This window comes from Notothenia rossii (assembly GCF_949606895.1).
Source record: "Notothenia rossii genome assembly, chromosome: 8".
NCBI lineage: Eukaryota > Metazoa > Chordata > Actinopteri > Perciformes > Nototheniidae > Notothenia > Notothenia rossii.
In genome coordinates this window covers 65376097-65396513 of record NC_136906.1, presented here as the reverse complement: position 1 = coordinate 65396513, position 20417 = coordinate 65376097, and the positions used below count along the sequence as shown (strand labels likewise).

The following is a 20417-nucleotide window of genomic DNA, read 5'->3' as shown; positions in this document are numbered from 1 at the left end:
GCACTCACATTTTTTTTTAAAATAAATGTAAAGGAACTGAAATTCTCAGTTAATTGTTGGTTCTGTGATTTTTGCATTGCATGTTTCAGTGGTGAGAGTCTCTCTCGCATACCAGGAAGTGATGTCTGACTTTTTCCTACCACTCACATAGTTTCGCTATTTGCTGCAGTCACAGTTTGATGCTCGCTGTTTTGAGACATTATGGCTGTGTTCACTTTCTGTTTTACCTATTATTTAAGTGCCAGCTAACTTTTGACCCTGTTTACAATGTCTAATAGACTTCTCACACACTGAATAGTCAGGTAACGTATGCACCTTTTTTTGTAGGCTCACCTCAGTCGTAAGGTGATGAGTTTAAAAACGAAACAAGGGTCATTAAAAAGGGGGAAAAGCTCAAGTGTGATAAAATGACAAACCACATCAAGGTGAGTCACAGACATGCTGGAATGAATTTAGAGGCGGAAACCAACATGTGTTGTTGACTTTTAATTAAAAAAAAAAAAAAAAGGTTTCTCCTCAGCTCCAGGCTCAGCAGACGGAGAAGACGATCAAAGAGGAGTTTCAGAAGCTTTACCGGTTCCTGCGGGCAGAGGAGACTGCTAGGATTGATGCAGTGAGGATAGAGGCAGCGCTCAAAAGTGAAGCAATGGACATCAGGATTGTAAATTTGACAGCAGAGATCTCCTCGTTAACAGACAAACTCAAAACCCTAGAGATGGACATCAAGGCTGAGGACATGACATTTATGCTGGTACTTAATGATTACCTTTCTTAATGTAAATTCAGAACATAATATTGAGTATTTAACATTATCTTATTATTGATTTGCTTTCCTGTTTTCTCTTTATTTAACAATGTCAAATCCACTATGGAGCGGTAAGTGGTTTCCTGTCAAACATTTTATAGTGTCCACCTTAACAGCAGAGCTTGTGATTGTTTGGGAGGATCAAATCCAAGGTGTGGGGAAAGTCATGGACATGACATTCAGAAGTTTAAGGGTGGTTCAAAAGAGGGGAAGTTAACTGAAAATATTTTCGAAAGTGAATCATACTGTTTACATGTTTTGTGTGATAATGGCGGATTTTGACAATGCAGACTCTTATATAAAGAAGTTACCATGAAAGCTAGTGAAGAATAGATACCAGTCATGAACAATTCCAAAGAATGGGTTTTCTTTGATGAAATTGATGACTTATAACTTAAACATGCAACAATAACTTTATTCCTTCAGATCCCAGTTCAACCTACCAGACCCTGAGACTCCATTAGGAGCCCTTCTTGATGAGGCCAAACACACTGGGAACCTGTTATTCACAGTCTGGAAGAAGATGAAGGACATCCTCCAACACAGTAAGCAAAGTGTTTTTGCTTTGTTATATTTTACATTTTAAACTGCAAAGGCATGTCAAGATACTGTTAATTTTATCAGGAAAGCAACACCTGGCTTTTCCATGAATACACTGCAATGCCTTTAAGAGAACATTTACCTTTCATTTAATAAACGTCACAATTAATATCCCCCTTTTGTTTATATTTGCTTTTTCCTGAAGCTCCAGTTACTCTGGACCCCAACACTGGCGGCAGCATGCGTAGTATATCCGAACACATGACTCGTTCAACAACAATAGACAAGTGTCAGACCCTTCCTAAAAACCCTCAAAGGCTGAGCAACTTTAAGGTTCTTGGCTCTGAAGGCTTTAGCCGTGGAAAACACAGCTGGGATGTGGAGGTAGAAGGTTATTGGGCTGTTGGTGTGGCTGTTAAGGATAACCTCCATAGAAAGTTCTGGGCCATTTACATGTGCGTTTGCACTGGCTTCCTGCGTGAACTTACTCCAGACGATTATGTGAAAGTTGTATCTGAAGATTCATTTCCCAAAAGAGTCAGAGTGCAGCTTGATTGTGACCATGGAATATTAGCATTTTTTGACCTTGACAGGAAAAAACCTGTCCACACTATCAAATACACTTTCACAGGAACGGTCTTTCCGTATTTTCAGGATAATGTAAAAATCTTTCCTGCTGAATGGTCAGTTGTGCAAAGACGACCCACTTAAAAATTCTGCATTATTGCAGAGGTCAAACAACAGGATGAGGCTTTAAGTATTTGCGAAATGAACTAACATAGCGAACTGTTATGGCCAAATTAGGAACATTAGTTTTTATTAGTGTCTATTTTTGATTATTTTCTTTTTAAATGTATGTTTTAAGGTTTTAATTTGTCACTTTTCAATATATTTGGGTAAATCTTTGGCTGTCCCTGTAACGTTTTGACAGCTGTTTGATGTTAGTAACCAAAAACATGTTAACCTCACCATTGTAAGACATCATGCATGCTATCCCTGTTTGCTCTTAGTTTATTCAGCTTTAAAGGGGCACCCGACTGACTTTACACTTGAAGTTTGGTTTACTCATCCTGAGAAGTACTAAACAGCTTGTAAAAAAACAGAGTGTATATGGTATTTGGTGGCTCTGAAAGATCTTTGAAAGTGGCGTTTAAAAGATATGAGCATTTAGGAGGAAGGGAGGCTCAAATGAAAGATGCTAAGGAGTTGCATTATGAGAAATGTAGGATCCAGGAGGACACATACCAGGGTCTAAAAGTTGTTTTGTATTAAACTAGATCTAAACAAAATCACTGGAACTTTAATATAATGCTTTGTTTTTTTCAAGAATATACCGGTTGATAGAGGTTAGGTTGAGTATGAATCTGTAGGTTTTGAAATAATCTTTAAAATATTGTGTTTCATTTCAGGATAAATCCACTGTTAAGATTGTATCAGCTTCTTGATGATATAATTCCCATTATAATACCCAGTTAAAGACCCTGTTCTTTAGCGTATAGTTTTAATCTGGTCTATGTTCCTTTTTCAAGGATTTTCAATTTTGTTAAGTTTTTTTTTCAAATCTGAATAAATGGACACTCTTAAAAAGTAAAGGAACTGGGGGGTTGGTGTAGGGTAGAGGGATGGGATGTAATTAATCCAAAATGTTGTGCAACCTGAATTGTCTTCTGTACTGTGTTGTAAATTGAAGATGTTGCAATAAAACAATTATTATAAAAAAAATACTATACTGAGCACTCACATTTTTGATTTCAGGATAAATCCACTGTAGAGATTGTATAAATCAGCTTCTTTTAAACAGACTTTCAGAGTTAAATCATGTAAATATGTGATCAGACTAAGATGAATAAAATGTTACTGTTTTAATAAAGTTCTATTGTTTTTGGGTAATGCTGTTATTTGAACATGATTGAGGGAGATTTGTGATTGGGGCTTAATAAAGGAAATAGACTTAATGTGCTTCAATATCAATACATATTTGACTTGTCCCTGCAGTAACATGGCTTGCTTGGCTTGAAATAAAGAATCCAAAAAAACAAATGCCTCGAGTGTCTTCATTCAAAATCTCTAGTATTCGCTTAATGCCCCTCTGTGGCTGATACGTTTGCCTACATGCACACAGGGATGAATCATAATCAGGCAACACCTACAATCTCTAGAGTAATACCATCTCTCTCTCGGTTTGTCGCTGACACACACACACACGTCTGAGTCCCCGCACTGATACTGAATCTCAGTGGTGTTACAGCTGGAATGCCTGCAATGTTTTTTCAACTAATGAAAGAATGAAGAAAAACAAACAGAGGGGCCAAATTAAAAGAGAAAAAAAAGGTTTGAGAGAAGAAAACACGCTGAGGAAGAAAGCCATGTACGAGTGTCTCTCATTCAATTTGTATTCCTCTGCATATTTTTCCCAGTCCAGTTTGTTCTTGGCTAATGAAGGTTGGGGTTAAGGGACTGTCTGACAAAACATTTTAACTCATTTAAATATTTTTCCCCCAGTTTAAGATAACTTTGAAAATCCTGTCATCAAAGAATGAAGACATAAGTGTCAGCTTGAATAACAACTCGTCCATTCATTGAATTATTGAAAGTGAACTATTCATTTTAAAGTTCAAAACTGGACATTTTAATGTATTGCCCAAACGTAATGGAATGTGGCCGCTTGGCATGCATGTGAATAAAATGTATCCCTAAGTGCTAACTTCAAAGTAGCTGAGCAATAATATTGCAGATTTCTCATTTTTGAATTTGCAGTTTTTATTTATTTATTTGAGTTTTCTCTCTACAAATCATCTTTCTTCCTGAACAAACCATTACTTTAACTCAAAGGAATGACGGCGTACCAGAGTATCCAACTTTTTCTTTCTTTCCTGAAAATCCCCTTTTGAACGCTCAATCATTCAGTGTTGACCAGAGAGCACCAAGAAGCCACTGAGTATACGTCAGATGTTATTTTTACTGAAAGTACTGTTTTTCTACTAATCGTATGAAATAAACACATTAATCTGAGGATTTTCAAAGCGCCCGACATTATTTTTGTAACCTTATGGAAATTACTTTTGTCCTAAAGCATTAAAAAGAAAATCAATCACAGTTAACATCAGTGCTTAAATGAAGCTAAACGACAAAGCAAAGCCTTTTGTTTGTTTGTACTGTGGGTACATATTCATTTGCGTATATAGGTACTTTATGAGAGTGTGCTGCTCATCATCATGTTAGAGATAACGACACTGGAAATGAATGAAACAGAATGGAGAGTTCAAAGGTGAATCATCTCCCGAGGATCTGAGAGACTTTATGACTCTGAAGCGTAGCCAAAACAGCAACGGATATAAAAAAAAGAGAAACATTTTACCAGAGAGACAAACAGAGAGATGTGCCAATGGCCCGAGGGTTTGACACAAAAGACATACAGTGACTGTCTGTCTGGACGAGCAGCTATAGTTTGACTTGGCTTGGCTTCTGAGGAGAAGACAAAGTGTCAGGGATGAGGAAAAACTTTGAAACATAGATCGAAAGCTGAGGAGAGGATACCTGTGTGAAAACGATCATAAAACGTAATGAAAAATGAGACAATCATCGCCTTAATGAGTGCAGTGTATAATGTTTAAATACAAGAACACACGCATGAAGGCACACTTGCACTTTTATGTGGTTGTTTTTCCATCTGCTCCTTGTTTTCAGGTCCGTTTTGGTCCCTTTTTGCTCATGTTATTGTGGTCTGGATATCTTCAAGAAACAGACTCCAAGTATATGATGTTGTCATTTCTCTCTCTCTCTCTCTCTCTCTCTCTCTCTCTCTCTCTCTTTCTCTCTCTCTCTTTCTCGAAGGGTTTATTGTTTTGTTTGGCATTTATGTTTTGTTTAGAGGCAATCATTGAAGAATTTGAGCAGCACGTGTCCTCAGCAATCATAATTATGAAATCCCTACTGGTCTCACACACACACACACAGATACGCACGCACGCACGCACACACACACACACACACACACACACACACACACACACACACACACACACACACACACACACACACACACACACACACACACACACACACACACACACACAGGCATGTAACACACACAGGCATGCACGCACACACAGACACACACACAGATACGCACGCACGCACACAGACACACACACAGGCATGTAACACACACAGGCATGCACGCTTGCACGCACACACACACACACACACACACACACACACACACACACACACACACACACACACACACACACACACACACACACACACACACACACACACACACACACACACACACACACACTCACAGGCCTGATTACTACTCAGTCTGGTCTGTATAATGTTATAGATACAGATTGAATGTGTCAGTCAGGACCTCACAGGAGGATATTGGAATAGTTGGTGAAAGAAGGCATGAGGAAATGAGGAAATAAAGGAAGGAAAAAGAAGTTCTCTTTTTAGCATGAATTAGGTACAATTTTAGATTTTGTATGACTAAAATGGGACTGGATTTCGAAGATCAGTTTGACAGTTAAGATCCTATTAGTATGTTCTGCAGGGTATCGCTACAAAAAAAAAATGGTTTGTTAAAGCTTCATGGTCTGCTCTCTAACACACACACACACACACACACACACACACACACACACACACACACACACACACACACACACACACACACACACACACACACACACACACACACACACACACACACACACACACACGCACACACACACACACACACACACACACACACACACACACAGTCACACACTGGCCAGCATAGATGGTCAAGTGCTGTGATAAAGTGCTGTCTAGTGTTCTCTCACTCTCTAAGCCCCCTGAGAGTAGATCAATACTCACTCAGCATCACGTTACCGCTAATGTCTTCGTGTTTTTAACCAAGCAGTGTGTGTGTGTGTGTGTGTGTGTGTGTGTGTGTGTGTGTGTGTGTGTGTGTGTGTGTGTGTGTGTGTGTGGCATTAGTGAGTTTGTGTGCATCTGCCCCTGGTGTGACCCAAGTTATAATTATCATTAAATGTCAATGAAGAGACTGCAGATAAGTCCAAAAGCCCTGACTCACAGCGCCTCCTGAGGACATTTTTCAGAAACTGCAGCCTCAGTAATGCATTTACTTCTGCTGGAGATGAGAAGATGAATTCAGTGGAGTGAAAAGGCTATGACCTTATGTGTGAATCACTTCCTACTGACAACGTCATTCAGAAGCAGTCCTTTGCCTCTTGTATCCCCCTCATCCATTATCAGCCTCCATTCAGCTAATATTTCACATCTACAATTATGTTGCTGAGTCATACAGGATAGTTAGCACATTAATAATATATGGCTGTCTTGATGAATCAACAGGTATACATTAGATACTCTCGATAGCGATCACTGTGGTTCGCGGTTTAAAATGTGTGTATGAGTCACTGACTTAAAGGAGCAATCCGTCGATTACAACCTGGCTCTTTTTGTCTTCGTTTTTTACCATTATTTCTATCCGTTATGACAATATTGTGTTGTAATTACAGGGTACTTGGTCCTCGACAATGAAGTTTGAGTTTGCAGAGAGAAAGAAGTGGTCGGTTAATCAGCCAGGTTTTAAACAAACCATTGAGTTTGAAAACTCAGAAAAAAGCACTTTCTTTGGGGTTAAGTTTTACCCTCTGCTATAGTCAAGTCAATAAAAACATGATATCACTACGGGTTTGTGCAGGATTTCCTGTGTCGCATTAGTGACGATTCTCTCTGACCAATCAGTGGTCTAGTCCAGCAGATATGTGAAAGAATTGTGCTTTTGATGATAAAAGCATGACATTTGGCACACTGTTAGAGCATGCCCTAAGGAAGATTTTTGGCTATAGGGCCATCGCAAATTTGTCCAATGGCGCCAATGGCGGCCATTTTCAAAATGGCCGCCATTGGTTGTTATTTTACCATTAGTTTAGGATCTAGACCACCTAGGATCTTGATTCTGGTGGCTAATCCTACATTTTCAAGGATGGGGAATGCATTGGTAGTATTTACCACATGCTAGAATGTAGCTAACTATATGTATCTGGTATTCAGGGAACAAAATACACAGTAAACCATTAACATATTTATTATGGTGAAGTCATACATGTTACATAATATATATGAAACATTACAGGTTTTTAACTAAATGTAGACTTAGTTCTGAAAACACAGTCCACCACAGTGGCAAAGGGCAGTGTACTGAATTGCTACCTTGACACATTCAGGAGGAGTTCACGACAGGCCTGGGTCGATTGGGCTGCTGTGATTGCCAGTAGGCTACTACCACATCCGTGTCAACTGTGCGTATTGACACCTTGCTATACCCTTCCTTCACAGCATCTCCTAGGTGCAGTAGGATGCGGGTATCAGCCTCCTCATGTGTGCATGTTGCAAATACTGATTATTTGTTTGCCAGTGTTGAGGGCTGTCACACTGGTTGCCAGGAAGAAGAACAGTTCAGTCTTCTTGTCTTCAATGCGCAGAAACTCTGGCCAGTTTCCAGGAATGACACTGGATGGCTCAACGCGTCTATGAGCTCCCTTCCCTCTCTTGCTGCGTGTTTCAGCCTTCAGACTTTCGGGGAAATATTCATCCCACACGACATCAATTCTGCTGACATGCTCCAGCTGAGACAGGATGTATGGTGAGAACGCTTTCTGCGCATAATAAAAAAACGTCTTAGCAGCACCAGGTCGTAGCATGTTAACAAGAGTAGCCCCATCAAGGATGAGGCATTAACTGTGTGGTGGGATGCATTCTCTTGTAAAGAAATCAGGTCCTCCAAACAGCCCACCAAGTCTGACTTGGTACCAGTTCTGAGTTTGCCCATTTGTGACAATGATGATGGACATGCCTGGTTTTCCAGTTTATTATATTTCACGTAATTAATCCCAAAAAACACATCCAGACTTCCATCACGTATCTCAGATACAATGTACAGCCTAGAGAACAGAGAACAGTCATTCTTCAGAGATGAGAGCTGTTGTTGGGACCTGGATTTATCTTGGACTGGAGGCTGGCTGAATAGAGGGAGGTTTTTCCTTTTAAATGGATCTTTGAAGGGTTTTTTCTGTTCGACCAGGCGCTCACTGACATACAGTGGAGGAAATAAGTATTTGATCCCTTGCAGATGTTGTAAGTTTGCCCACTTACAAATAAATGAACAGTCTATAATTGTAATGATAGGTTTAATTTATCAGTGAGAGTAAGAATATCAAAAAGAAAATCCAGAAATGTACATTATATAAAAGATACCATTTGATATGCATTAAACTGTGGGAAATAAGTATTTGATCCCTTTGCAAAACATGTGTTAGTACTAGGTGGAGAAACCCTTGTTGGACAGCACAGAGGTCAGACACTTCTTGTAGTTGGTCTCCAGGTTTGTGCACATCTCAGGAAGGACTTTGGTCCACTCCTCTCTGAAGATCCTCTCCAAATCCTTAAGGTGTTGAGGCTGATTCTTGGCATCTCAAAACTTCAGCTCCCTCCACAGATTTTCTATGGGATTAAGGTCTGGAGACTGGCTAGGCCCATCCATCACCTAAATGTGCTTCTTCTTTAGCAGCTCCTGTGTTGCCTTGGCCGTATGTTCAGGTGTATTGTCCTGCTGGAAGACCCTTTTCAGTGTCCTGGCTGAGGGAAGGAGGCTATTGGCCAAGATGTTACAGTACATGGCCCCGTCCATCCTCTCCTCGATGCAGGGAAGTCGTACTGTCCCCTTAGCAGAGAAACACCCCAAAATTATAATGTTTCCACCTCCATTTTGGTGTCATCGGACCACATCACTTTCTACCAAGCCTTCTCTTAATCATTCAGATATTCATTGTCAAATTTCAGAAGGGCCTTTCATGTTCTTCTTGAGCAGGGGACCTTGCGGATGCTGCAGGGTTTGATCCATTATGGTGTAGTGTGTTACCAATAGTTTTCTTAGGTCTGTGGTCCCAGCTGCCTTGAGATCATTAACAAGTTCCTCCACTGTAGTTCTTGGCTGATACCTCACCTTTCTCATGATCATCAATACCCCAAGGGGCGAGATCTTGTGTGGATTCCCAAACCGAGGGTGATTGATTGTTGATTGATGTCCATTTTTTTCCCTTCCATTTCCGGATAATCGCACCAACAGTTGTAACCTTCTCCCCAAGCTGCTTGCTGATGGTTTTGTAGCCAACCCCAGCCAAGTGCAGGTCTACAATCTTGTCCCTGAGGTCCTTAGAAAGCTCTTTAGTCTTGCCCATGGTGGAGAGGTTGGAATCTGATTGATTGATTCTGTGGACTGGTGTCTTTTATACAGGTAACAAGTTGATATGAGGGGTACTTTCCTAAAGGAAATGGACTTATGTAACCGGTCTGTGGGAGCCAGAATCCTTGTTTTTTGCAAGGGTATCAAATACTTATATCCCACAGTTAAATGCAAATAATTGTTTATCATTTTCTGGTTTTCTTTTTGATATTCTTACTCTCACTGTTAAAATAAACCTTCCATTAAAATTATAGACTGTTCATTTCTTTGTAAGTGGGTGAATTTACAAAATCGACAAGGGATAAAATACTTATTTCCTCCACTGTAGGTGTCATACCCGTCCTGTCCGAGTTTCTCAATCTGGTTCAGAGTGTCAATGACTGCTGCATCTGCAAGGTCTCTAGTATCCAGTACAAGAAGATATTCACTGCTTATTTTACAGAATGGATTGCCCATGTCTTATGTCTTATGTTCTGCTTGTGGGCCTGGTCAATGACAATAGCAGAGAAGCTGCGTGTCGTCTTCTTCACAGCAAAGTTTCCTTTCAGAAACTGTTGATGGACATCAGGATGGTTATCTTTTAGCACAATCATGTCACGTAAGTGGACTGGTATCCATCCGGCATATTGGGTGTGTCCCAGGGAAAGGACCCTTCAGGTCACCCTTGAAAAAGAGATCAATGATCTCAATGGGATTCACCTGCATAAATAAAGGTTTGAAATGAAATGAAATGAACCAAGGCACAATCTTGGTCAAGGCCTTTATGTAGAGTAGGAAGTCGGCCTCTCTTATTGATCGCACATAGATCATCAACTCTATTTCCAGCTGCAGGATGATAGACCAGAAGTGGAACTGGGAACATGACACTGCTTTTGTCCACCCGTTACCCCTCCAGGAGGTCGCCAAGTACCTTGAGTGCTGCCATCTCAATGTGAAACCCAACAAACATCACAATGAAATGATCTTCACTGTGAGTTGCTGGCCAGCTCCACTGGGTTTGTTTTGCCACAGCGTATAGAGGTTGATCCAGAGTGATCTGACCAGGATTCAGAATCTCTAATGCCTGACCTACCTCCTCGATGGAATGACGAATCATGGCCACATATTTGGCCTGGTCGTAGAAGAGGGGAAGTAGAGAAGTGAGCATCGATTCAGCACACAAAGAGAGCTGCCTTCCAAGCTGGTCACTGCTGGGGACAGATGATGTTTGCAGCCCCTGAACTCCCATCCCCAGGTGACTGGGGGTGGAAGAGTAAGGCCACAGGTGGATGGGAAGTTTACTGGACCACATTACCAGGCCTGTTGTGAACTCCTTCGCTGTGGATGCAAAAAGGGTTGCAGTGGACAATGCAAATGTGTCAAGGCAGCAATTCAGTGCAGTGCCCTTTTCCACTGTGGTGGACTGTGTTTTCAGAACTAACTCTGCATTTAGTTGAAAACCTGTAATATTTCATATATATTATGTAACATGTGTGACTTCACCATATAAACCCTCCAGAAAAACGCGATCTTTACCGCATAATCAGCAAAATGGCGCAGATTTTTAAAAGGCCGCATATTTATCAAAACGCCGCATAATCCCCGCATTTTTCCACACAAAGTTGAGAAAAACAAAAACAATTATCACTTTCCCTGACACTTTTGACTCCTTTTTGTAAACACAGGGGTCTACTGGGTTCTGTATGAAGTGGTCTTCAATTAGACATGTATGAAGCATCTCATTTCAATTTCGCCCAGACTGTTTCAGGCCGTAAATGGATTTTTCTAGCTTGCACGCTAGCTTCTCTCCTTTCTTCTCGTAACCTTCAGGTTGTTCCATATGTCCCTATCAATGGGTGCGTGCAGGTAGGCTGTCTTCACATCCATCTGGTGTAAAATCAAGTCGTCATCAGCTGCCTTCTGCATAACTACTCGTACACTGGTCAGATTAGCTGTAGGGGAGAATGTCTCACCGTAGTCTATTCCTTCCCTCTGACTGTAGCCTTTAGCTACAAACCTGGCCTTGTACCTGTCGTGCCCTTCAATACCCTCCTTGATTGAGTACACCCACTTGCCTCCCACTGTCTGTCTACCCTCGGGTAATTTTATTAGAGTAAAAGTATGATTGTCCTCCAGGGACCTCATCTCCTCATCCATCGCTCTCTCCCATTTTCCTGATTCAGGGGATATCATGGCCTCTTTAAAGGTCTGAGGTACACCACTCACTACTCTGTAGCAGTAATCTATGCTGGTAAGTGTACTGTCATCCTCATCACTTTCTCTCTGGGCATAGTCTTTCAGATACTTTGGGGGCTTATGTTCCCGGGGGGGGATATCTCCCACTGCATGAGGCACATGACGTCACCCTAGGGTGCTTCTCGCCATCATCCTCCGGTGGCTGTTGACCGTCTGTCTGCATGTCTGTGCTCAGTACACTAGGCTTTGTCGTCTCTCTTTCCTCACACCCTACTCTGGAGTCCAGCTCTGGCTCCTGTGTCTGTGTCTCGTTCTCACATGTTGTCTTTGTGACAAACTTTACTAACCTGTGCTTTTGCACTTTCCACTTACCGGGATAATAGACTAGAAAAGCGGGGCTGCCTTTGTCATGCCCTACAAAAAGTCCTTTCTCACACCTGGACTCGAGTTTTCCTCTGTCCTGTTGGTAAGCATAAGACACTGACCCAAACTTGTGCATCCTGGCTAGATCACACCTTTTTCCTGTCAGTGCTGTATATGGGGTGGTGCCCGTGTGCTTGTTAAAACACCGATTTCTGGTGTAAGCTGCTTCTTGGACCGCATAATGCCATAGACTCTTAGGTAAGTTACCGTCTATTAGCTTACACCTAGCCATTTCGAAAAGAGTGCGCCCTTCCCTCTCAGCTATCCCGTTCTGGTGCGGGGAGTAAGGACAGGACGTTTCGTGTCTGATCTTGTTCCTTCTCAGCAGTGACTGAAACTCTCTATTTGTAAACTCTGTTCCGTTGTCGGACCTCAGGCATTTTACGCTGTCATACGGAGCTACATCTGCAAGGAATTTCTCTGTGGCCTGAAGTGCGTCACTCTTTGCTTTGAGAAAGTAAACAAACACTGCCCCTGTACACACATCTGTGAAAGACTGCTTAAAGCCACCTATGGACTCATTAGTTACTGGACCGGCTAGATCTGTGTTAACTAGCTCAAGTGGTGTCTTTACTTTTTCTGTGGGACCTCTGTTCCTTGTTTGAGTGAACTTTCCCTTTATACACACATCACATTCTTTGTTAGGTCTATGCTTTTCACCGTTAATGTGCATGCCTACTGTTACCGCCTGCAGCTTCAGTATATCCTCGTAATTACAATGACCCATGATCTCATGCCATGTCTGAATATCATGACTGACATTACACACATCATTTTCATTACATTCTGTTTGTAGATAATACATTCTCTTGTACACCTCAATGTTAAATCTCGTACCGTCAGGCTCAACAAGAACATCGTTACCTTCATTGAAGAACACCTTGGCACCATTTGCAGTAGCAGATTTGACAGAAAATAGTTCTTGGGGGAACGAGGGTATGTAGAGGGCGTTCTTCAATGTCATTGTACACCGGCGCCCCTCACTGTCTATAAGGCATACCTGTGCGTCTCCTCTCCCGTGCGCCAACCCGAAAGTGCGCTTCCCGTTTGCCAGCTCCATGCTGTGTCTCTCCGGCTCGAAGGTGCTGTCAAAGTTCTTGAATCGGTTCCTGTCGTTGATAATGTGGGACGACGCACCTGTGTCCACGATCAGTCCCTTCCTTTTGGCCTGCTGCTGCTGCGCTGACCAGCTGGCGTATGCTGTCTGCGCCCCGAAGGTGAAGTCCTCTCTTCCCGCTGCTCTCCGGGCGTCGTCTCGACTCGCCTCACGTCCACCGCTGCCGCCATCTTGTCCACAGCCGCCATCTCGCACAGGCGCGTACCGAGCGCTCTGTTCACGCTTCTTTCTACACACTCTGTCTGCGTGTCCCGAAGTTTTACAGAAACTACACCAAACAGTTTTTGTGCAATTATCTTTTCGGTGACCCTTTTTCTCCACATCGCCAACATGCCATCTCCGTCGGGGGTCCGGTCTTTTTCTTTGGCGCTGCCCGGGCCTTCATTACCCTTTCTCCCGCCTCCTCGGCGACCGAGTCTGAGTCTTCTGAGGCCTCGTAATTCCGCAACTTGGCCTTGAAGTCCCCCAGCGACATGTCCGCTGAACCGTGCGTCACCAACAGTGTGAACGGTTTATGCATCTCCGGTAGTCCCCTCATAACCATCGCCATCATTAATCCATCGCTCGGTGCTTCTCCTGCACTTTTGAGCGCCGTGATGATCTGCTCCGCCCTGATGACGTATTCAGTCACCGTCTCTGTGTTAGCTTTCTTCAGCGCAGTCAATGTTATATACAGGGATACAATCCAGGGCCTACCTCTGCCGATGTAGTGTTCTCTTAACACTTTTAGACTCTCTCTGCCTTTGTCCTTTGTGTCCCGGAATATCAGCCCCAAGCTCGTGTTGTCTAGGAGTGGTGCTAGCTCGCAGTATGCGTCGGCGTTCAGCTTAGTATCCAGGGCTCGCGCGGCCTCCGTTATTTCTCCCGTGAGGCCCGTCAAAATTGTCTCTTTCAGCCCCACTCCGTGCATACAGCACAACATCCGCTCTTCCCAGAGCTCGTATTCTTCTGCCCTTCCGTCAAACGTGGGCCACTTGCTTCTGCCTCTGGTCGCCATCTTTTGATTGTAGCTTAGCTTAGCTGCCCGTTAGCTTAGCTTTAGCGTCCCGCGGTTTTCCCACCGCTAAACTAGCCTAAACTTTTCAGCTAACTAGCTATCGTTATTTCGCTCTTCCGTGATCTGGGCCCATAACCTGTTGACAGAGTCACATGTATAGCAATAAACTGGTCACGACGACGAGGTATTCTTTAGCCTTTAACTGGCGTGGTTTATTTTCATATGTGCATTGCACCACTTGACCTGATCTCCATGAGAGCTAGAGAGAGAGAGAGATAGAAGGGGAGGGAACAATCCCTTATATCTGATATCTGACGTCAGCTACAACAGCTGCGCCTCCTTACGCCTATAGCGCCCTCTTACTGTGGAACAGTTATAGTGCAGTTACATGCAGACATATTAATACTTACACTTAACAGGGCATGCTCTAACAGTGTGCCAAATTTCCAAATACATGAAGTGTTACAGTCTTGAGTGGATGGCGGTCTTACCAAGTGAATAACTTTGTCACTAGGGATTGGGGTGGAAGAGTTTGGGCCTGAAGACGAGGGACTCAGCTGGCAAGCATGAAAACTCACAGGTACATTTTTCACTTTTTTCAATGACACATTTTTCACCAGGCGTAAATGTAGCATTATCACCTTTTACTGTAGTGTAGTTCAGTCCATTTTAGCCACAAAGTTACCCAAAGACAAAAACTAAAATACAAATAAAATAAACATTACAGTTATTCCGTCTGTATAAATATGTTCCAATTAACAAAAGCAAAAGCACCAACAAACTCATTTAAAGTCATGAACACAATGTGAAGACTATACATCTCAATCACCCCTATGATGAGGCAGGTACTTGGTTCTGTTTGGCAGTTCCTGTATTTAAGAGCTTTAAAAGTCCCATCTTTTGCGCAGGTCGGCCATTTGGTCAATCCAGCAACACTACAAGGCAAAATTATCTCAATTTTTTTTTAAGTGTGTCTTAACAGAAGTTATTTTAATGCACTATAAATGGGAACTTTAGTACTAGTAACAACATTTATGAAACTAATCCCATGTGTGTCCTCGTTCATCTGTTTGCTGTTGTGCATTGTATCAGCAAACGCAATGAGGAGAAACTTGTTGGTGGGTTTTTTGATCAAATGTCATGATAGTAAACTAAATTATTTACGATTATGTTTTAGGAGATGTTTGTCTGTATTTCATATCAAAACCACTTAGACATTTAAGGTTACACAATTGAAATACTGGGTTTGTCAGCGTTTTGAAGATACTGCAAATTCTATGAAGGTAGATATGGTGCAAAATGTGAGAGCGTGTAAAACCTGATGTGAGCACTTGCAGAAAATAAATCTGAGTTTGTGTGCATACATTTACACTTGTATAAAATATCCACGTAACTGTGAACCAAATGTACACTTGTATAAAATATCCACGTAACTGTGAACCAAATGTGAAGTCACAGAAGAAAAAAAAAAGTTTTGTAGCTTGTAGAAAAAAAATGAACTTAGTGATGAAATGTTCACTTGCAGAAAAATACATATTTTTTAAATATATTTTCCATTACAACTGCAACTTGTTTATTACAACCTCTCAAATCAGTCGTTACAACTTGACGAATCTGTTCTGTGGCAGTATAAATCGACGAATCTGCGGTCTTGATTTTTGCTACACTTCTTGCGTTAAATGTGTCGCAAAAGTAATTTTCACCTGTAGATGTGGGGGGAGGGAGGGGGGTTTGAGCGAAGGGGCGGAGCTATCGGAACGACGAGGCTCGGGTGACTGGAGACTGCGGGGTTTAACGGTTCGTGTCGCTACCAGTCCGCTGACATGGCGCATCAATCAACGGTAAATTTTGCCCATTACTTGCCCAGTATTACTTTGAATATTATTATTGTGATTGAGGATTAAATCCGCTTTGAAGACCACCGTTTTATATCGTGCAGTTTAGCAGCAAAATAACGTCAGTTAGCCAACTAACGCTAGCTTTGTTGAGTTTATGCTAGCTAAACAAGCAGTGGTTGTAGTCTACAGCAGTAATTAATATATTATAGCCTACTGCTTTGGCACTAACGGTTGATAACCGTTTATGAAAATAAAACCAATTGAACTGTACTGAAATAATGACAAGTTTTATAATTGTCTTGGGCTCCTGCTGTGTTTTTAAAGCCTTTGTAAATTATCCATGCTATTTTCTATTTAGCTAACGTCGAATAATGTGTATGTGAAATCAACCTCACAATAAGATGTGTGTATATTACAATTATTAATGTCATATTTCAAGATGATTACTTCAATATTACAATATGGTTGGTTGAGCTGGAGTTCATTATTGAGCTTACACGTTAACGTCAGTCATATCTGAAGAACAAACCCAAACCTTGTTGTTTTTATTAATTGTATTACCAAATTGATATCAAATAAACAGTAAGCATTGGTAACACAACTTCCAAGGTTACAGTAAAATAAAAAGGACCTTGACTCGGACAATACACAATCCAACATGTTCAACAGAAGAGAATCAGTTATATTGTTTGTACACATGGTACTTTACATATATATCTGTTTGTTTAAGGTGTCCAGGTGATGCAGACAGGCTGGACCAGAGAGTGAGAGACAGAACTGGACTCCTCACAGCAGTGAACTTCAGCACAGGTACAAAGACTCTATTTTTCATACTTTGCAAATAATCAAGAAAGACATTGGTTTAAATAAATGAAGTATTGACTTTAATACACTGATATAAATTCCATTAACAAATACTAAATACTAGATCACCTACACATCAGTGAAGTTGAGGGTTTTTTCCATGCTAAAGGTTACATTTAGATGTTAACAAGCAATGTGACTTTGTCAGCTTTCTAATTTAATGTATTGAAGGCAAAGCTATTTAACACATAGTGAGAACTGCTACTAGTTATCTCTCAATATTGTCTGTAAAAACGTGGTAAAAGTTATTCGTTCAGTGAGACAACAGAGCAAGCTTCGACAGTTGCACTATGTTTTGTAACAGTTAAATATTATTTTGATAATAAAATATATTTCAATGTTGATGAATTTCATACTGTTCATTCATAATCTGATTACAATTGAAAAATAATTATATCAACAGCCCCTAAACACACAAACACACCTCTTTCATAAATAACACACTTGTTCTGCAATAATATGTTTTATGTTTCCTGTCATTTTTGTTAGGAAAGGACATGCCTGAAAGACACGACTCAACATTTTCTACTTCTCTGAGGGTCAAGAAGAACATCCAAGAGGAAAATTAAAAGCTGATGTTATGAGATTTTAAGACCAGTACAGGACATTCAGTAAGAAACTACTTTTATTGTGAAAACAAAGATCTGCACACCGAATATTTTTGTCGTCTATCAGGACCATCATTTCTTTGTGACGCTGCCTGCACCTCAGAGAAGGGGTGGTTATAGTCAGGCTTATAAAGTGTGGCGAAAAACATAGTCAGCTGATGGGATGCATCTATTTCCACATCTACACTCCATCAGCTGATTATTTCTATTTGCCTCACTTTATGAGCTTCACATCACTTTTGCCTTGTACCGCAGAGTTTGCAACGTCACAAATAAATGGGGCCAATCTTCAGTCAGATGTGAATGTGTAATCTAACATTTTCAGTAAGAATAATGGACAAAAGGAGTGCAAATACAATTTATTGAAATGTGAACCAAAAGTTAATCAAATGTTTTAAATAAAACGCACATATGGACAGAAGGTGTAAACCTATTAAATGTATAAGTAAACACATTTAGTCAAATAAAGTGACAGACTAGGCCTGTGCAGTTGGTATCAGCTTTGCCCAGCATGGGCTCCTCCATCAGGCCTAGTCCCCCTCGCAGAGGAACGACCCTCAGTCCTCTCCAAACCAACAGACAGGACGTCCATCACACGGAGGTTTCTCCCTGAAGTCTCTGCAGCTCTCTGGACACCACGCTGTCTCAATCCGTCCACACTGAATATGAGAGGGGGAAAATGAAAATAATAAATGCTTAAGACAATTAGAAATATAAAGTTGACTGTTCAGTTGCTCCGTTTTTTTAGATTGTCAATACTATTACTGTATAACTAATATATCAGGTTAAGAGGCACATTCAAATAAAGATTGGTCTTTAAATACATGTTGTCTTTTGAATTGTTTGTCTAAAGTCAAGGATCTAGAACTGGTACTTAGTTTTAATGATACAGTCTGGTTATTATGCTGTTTGGAGGAGGCCTCACAGGTAAGAGCACTAACTAGCTACCATCACATGTACCTTAGCTTGACTTAAATGTATTAAACGTATAATTAAGTGATGGCAAAATATAAATAACTAATGTCATGCAAACATATTAATATTTGCTTGATTCCAGAGTTGAATTTAGCACAATTGCATACAAACGTCAAGGGATTTTAAGATTCTGAAGTCTTCGTTCAAAATAGAAAATAGCATGGATTATTCACAAAGGCTTTGAAAACACAGCAGGAGCCCAAGACAATTATGAAACTTGTTATTATTTCAGTACAGTTCAATTGGTTTTATTTTCATAAACGGTTATCAACCGTTAGTGCCAAAGCAGTAGTAGACTATAATATATTAATTACTGCTGTAGACTACAACCACTACTTGTTTAGCTAGCATAAACTCAACAAAGCTAGCGTTAGTTGGCTAACTGACGTTATTTTGCCGCTAAACTGCACGATATAAAACGGTGGTCTTCAAAGCGGATTTAATCCTCAATCACAATAATAATATTCAAAGTAATGGGCAAAACTTACCGTTGATTGACGCGCCATGTCAGCGGACTGATAGCGACACGAACCGTTAAACCCCGGACTCTCCAGTCACCCAAGTTCATTTTTTTTCTACAAGCTATAAAACTTTTTTTTTTCTTCTGTGACTTCAAATTTGGTTCACAGTTAAGTGGATATTTTATACAAGTGTAAATTTGGTTCACAGTTACGTGGATATTTTATACAAGTGTAAATTTGGTTCACAGTTACGTGGATATTTTATACAAGTGTAAATTTGGTTCACAGTTACGTGGATATTTTATCCAAGTGTAAATTTGGTTCACAGTTACGTGGATATTTTATACAAGTGTAAATGTATGCACACAAGCTCAGATCTTTTTTCTGCAAGTGCTCACATCAGGTTTTACACGCTCTCGCATTTTGCACCATATCTACCTTCATACAATTCAGTACGTTTTGGCACTTTGATTGAATGTTCATTGAAATGATTGCTCATTATGTTTACAACATTATCTCAGCATTATCAATGTAGTTATTGATAGGATCATACAAATATATAAATATATATTTGGGGTTTCGGTTTAAACCTCTATGCCCGACTTCTTGCATCTCTAATCTGACTTTAGTGTAGCCATGTTGGTATCTCCAAGAATAATTTAATTTCCCTTTAAATGTTAACTATTTAAAGAAAAAGGTTAGAAATTCTGAAAGAACAGATTTAGGTCAGAAAAAGGGAGATGAATAAACATAGAATGCTGAATTTGAGTGTAAATACATATAATTAAAAAGAAAGTGTTTCACCCAGCTTCACCCATTCTTTCTCTCACCTCCACCTCTCTTTATCCATTCCCTCATCCCTCCATCCCAATCAATCTCTCCCTCCCCTCTCACTAATGCACTCTTTCATGTGTTCTCCTATTTCTCTCCCTCTCTGCCGCCCTCTCTCCCTTACCCTGATGTCTCTTGGCCCTTTTGTAGGCCCTCTACATTTTTGGGGGTAATGTGATCTCCCCCATTTCTCCCCAGGGTGGTCCGCTCCTCTCATTCAAACAACAAGCTCAGGCTGAATGGAGCAGGAGATGGAGAGAGAACAAGGCTGGGGGAGAGGATGGAGAGAAAGTCAGATAATGGGTATGTAAAACAGCCATTATATCCTATCCTTGTTCATTCATATCTTACACCGACAGGTGAGTTTACATATACCAGGCGAATGTGTGTGTGTGTGTGTGTGTGTGTGTGTGTGTGTGTGTGTGTGTGTGTGTGTGTGTGTGTGTGTGTGTGTGTATTGTACCTGTGCCATCTGTTTGGTCACATCCAACAGCTGCTCCTGTGTTTAGCCTTTAACATC

At 40.9% G+C, this 20417-nt stretch overlaps 1 protein-coding gene and 1 long non-coding RNA gene across 2 annotated transcripts; both read left to right on the top strand.

Annotated features, from left to right (window-relative positions):
* Positions 1–118: 118 nt before the first annotated feature.
* Positions 119–3369, top strand: LOC307016247 (E3 ubiquitin-protein ligase TRIM35-like). The gene is made up of 5 exons (XM_079645285.1): positions 119–425; positions 521–751; positions 854–876; positions 1232–1350; positions 1551–3369. Exons 1-5 carry the CDS (start codon positions 408–410, stop codon positions 2054–2056), a joined length of 897 nt encoding a protein of 298 aa, XP_079501411.1. The 5' UTR covers positions 119–407; the 3' UTR covers positions 2057–3369.
* A 12692-nt stretch (positions 3370–16061) lies between these two features.
* LOC307016547 lies at positions 16062–18455 on the top strand. The gene is made up of 3 exons (XR_013801845.1): positions 16062–16161; positions 16889–16968; positions 17512–18455. It is a non-coding gene; the product is annotated as an uncharacterized lncRNA (long non-coding RNA).
* The last annotated feature ends 1962 nt before the right edge of the window (positions 18456–20417 follow it).